General features: G+C 39.1%; 1 protein-coding gene across 1 annotated transcript in view; it reads right to left on the reverse strand.

The window, feature by feature from the left end:
• Nucleotides 1-2,500, reverse strand: part of LOC125034001 (receptor-interacting serine/threonine-protein kinase 4-like) — a 5,902-nt gene that overhangs the window by 2,739 nt on the left and 663 nt on the right. Inside the window, exons 1-2 of the mRNA XM_047625630.1 lie at nucleotides 1,932-2,500; nucleotides 1,504-1,824 (exon numbers count right to left, since the gene is read on the reverse strand). The exon at nucleotides 1,932-2,500 is cut by the window's right edge and continues 663 nt beyond it. Of these exons, the coding sequence (XP_047481586.1) occupies nucleotides 1,504-1,824; nucleotides 1,932-2,500 (890 nt within the window). The remainder of the gene's footprint in view (nucleotides 1-1,503; nucleotides 1,825-1,931) is intronic.

Consider the following 2,500-nt stretch of genomic DNA (forward strand, 5'->3'; position numbering starts at 1 on the left):
TAGCGAATAGAATTTATGACAGTGGATATATTCCAGAAACAAAGAAAGAATCTGTCTTTATTGCAATTCCAAAGGAAATAGGTACCTTAGAATGCTCTGAACACAGAACCATAACATCATGAGTCATGATGGAATAATGAATAGATTGAGAGGAAAGATCAACGAAAGAGTCTCAGAGGAACAGTATGGGTTTAGGAAAGGGAAAGGTACCACCAATGCAATATTTGCTTTAAGAATCATCATGGAAAAACAGTTGACATGTAGAAGAATGTTTTTATCTGTTTTGTGGATTCTGAGAAAACATTTGATGCAGTAAAACATGAAGAAATGGTTAAGATCTTGAAAGACGGGAATTGACACCAGACTGATAAGTAACTTGTATTGGAATCAGAAAACAGCAGTGAGAGTAGATTGGATTGAAATAAAGAGAGGAGGAAGACAAGGGTATGTGTTACCACTAGATTTGATTTCATTTTACAGCCAAGTAGTCATGGATGAATTATAAGGGCTTATATTATATATATATATATATATATATATATATATATATAATACTTTCTTCAAAAAGAATAATGAAATATATACTCCTTTGCTGTCTGCTTATCAACTTCACGGATTAAATTGATGTTCTTCCGCCTGATAAATAAATATATATATATACATATATAAATGTATATATATATATATATATATATATATATATATATATATATATATATATATATATATATATATATACAGAGAGGTTAATAAGCCAACAACAATAGAGTATATATTCCATTTTTCTTTTTGAAGAAAGTATTAGAAATAAATCTAATATATATACACATATATATACATATTACATATATTTATATAAATGTATATGTTTATATACATATGTATGTATATATATATGTATATATAATGCATATATACACACATACATATATATATATATATATAAATATACATATATATGTATATATATGTATATGTTAACAATACGTAGCAAGGCCGGATGGTACACTTCACACCTCTGTCCGGCAGCTGCCTTTCCTCCTTGGGCCGACGTAGATGCAACCCTGCTTTCTCTTTTCGTACGAGGGTAAACATCCGCCCTTGAAGGGAACCAGAGGGGAGAGAGACACGACAGACAGGCCAAGCCTCACAGGGTCCACTCCACGACCTCGTCCTCGACCCGAGGACACAGGGGTATCTTGTACACACACACACACACACACACACACACACACACACACACACACACATACATTCTTTTAGAAGAAATTGTTAGAAATAATTCTAATAGAAATATTCCAGCTGAATGTGCAACAGCAGAATTATTATGATGGTTCCTTTGCGAAAGCAATGCACTTAACCACTAAACCCCATCACCGTCCGCGTGGTGCAAGGGTTTGCATATTACTTTGCCCCTCGTCTACTCGTAACAAAACTTCCAGTAAAATCGCGGAAATAACAACTATAATTTAAAATGGAATTATTCCATAATAAGTTCTCTACCTTTTCTTCAACTCTGATCTTGTCTGCAATCGTCTCTGCAGCCTCCAGGTGGCCTTTCTCCCGGGCGAGGTCCGAGGGCGTCTTGCCGTCGTGGGTGCGAGCGGTGGGCAGGGCGCCGCGCTCCAGCAGCACCCGGATTTTGAGTCGGTCGTTCTGCTCCGCGGCCACGTGGAGCAGCGTCCGGCCCTGCTCGTCTTGGTAGTGCATGTCGCACACGCCCAAGTCAATGGCAGCGGCTAGAGCGTTCGCGCTGCCGTTCTTCTCTCTGCAGTAAGTGTGGTAGAAGTCTCCACTCTGTGTGTATGTGTTCTCACAAATATTCTGAAATGAGGATAATTGGTTATTATACATTTGAATATATACAACTCTGTGACTTGACATATTTAATTTTCATCAAATGCCATGACCTGCGATGATGAGTTATTTACCTTTAAGTGTTTCTGATCTTGTAAAGAAGTGTGATGTGCAATTTTGTTGAGCCACCACCCTGTATGGATATGACCGCGGATGAGAGCAGTGTCTTCTGGACTCAATTTTTTCTTGTCACGCATGCTGATGAGAGTATTTTGTAGTTCAACAAGTTTCTGCACAGTGGATAGCCTTCCATAGAAGGAAGCCTTGTGAAGGACTGAGAGTCCCATGTCTGTCCGAATGCTTAGGTCTGCTCTTTCATCCACCAGCAACTCGATTACCGAAGTGTGTCCGCAAAGAGCGGCATAATGAAGAGGTGTGTTATTTCGTTCGTCTTCAGCATTAGGATCGGCTCCATGACTGACCAACAGTTTGACGAGAATGGCATCACCTCTGAGAGCAGCATAGTGTAAAGGTGTATGGTAGGTAGGAGTCATACCTTTCGCATCTGCATTCTTCGTTAGAAGCAAACGAACCACTTCTGTATGTCCCGCCAGTGATGCACAGTGGAGGGGTGTATTGCCCTCAGGTGAAATAGTTTCTGGATTCCTAAGAACATTTAGCATAGGCTTTTCCCCTCCATGTC

This window comes from Penaeus chinensis, chromosome 2, assembly GCF_019202785.1.
Source record: "Penaeus chinensis breed Huanghai No. 1 chromosome 2, ASM1920278v2, whole genome shotgun sequence".
Classification (NCBI taxonomy): Eukaryota; Metazoa; Arthropoda; class Malacostraca; order Decapoda; family Penaeidae; genus Penaeus; species Penaeus chinensis.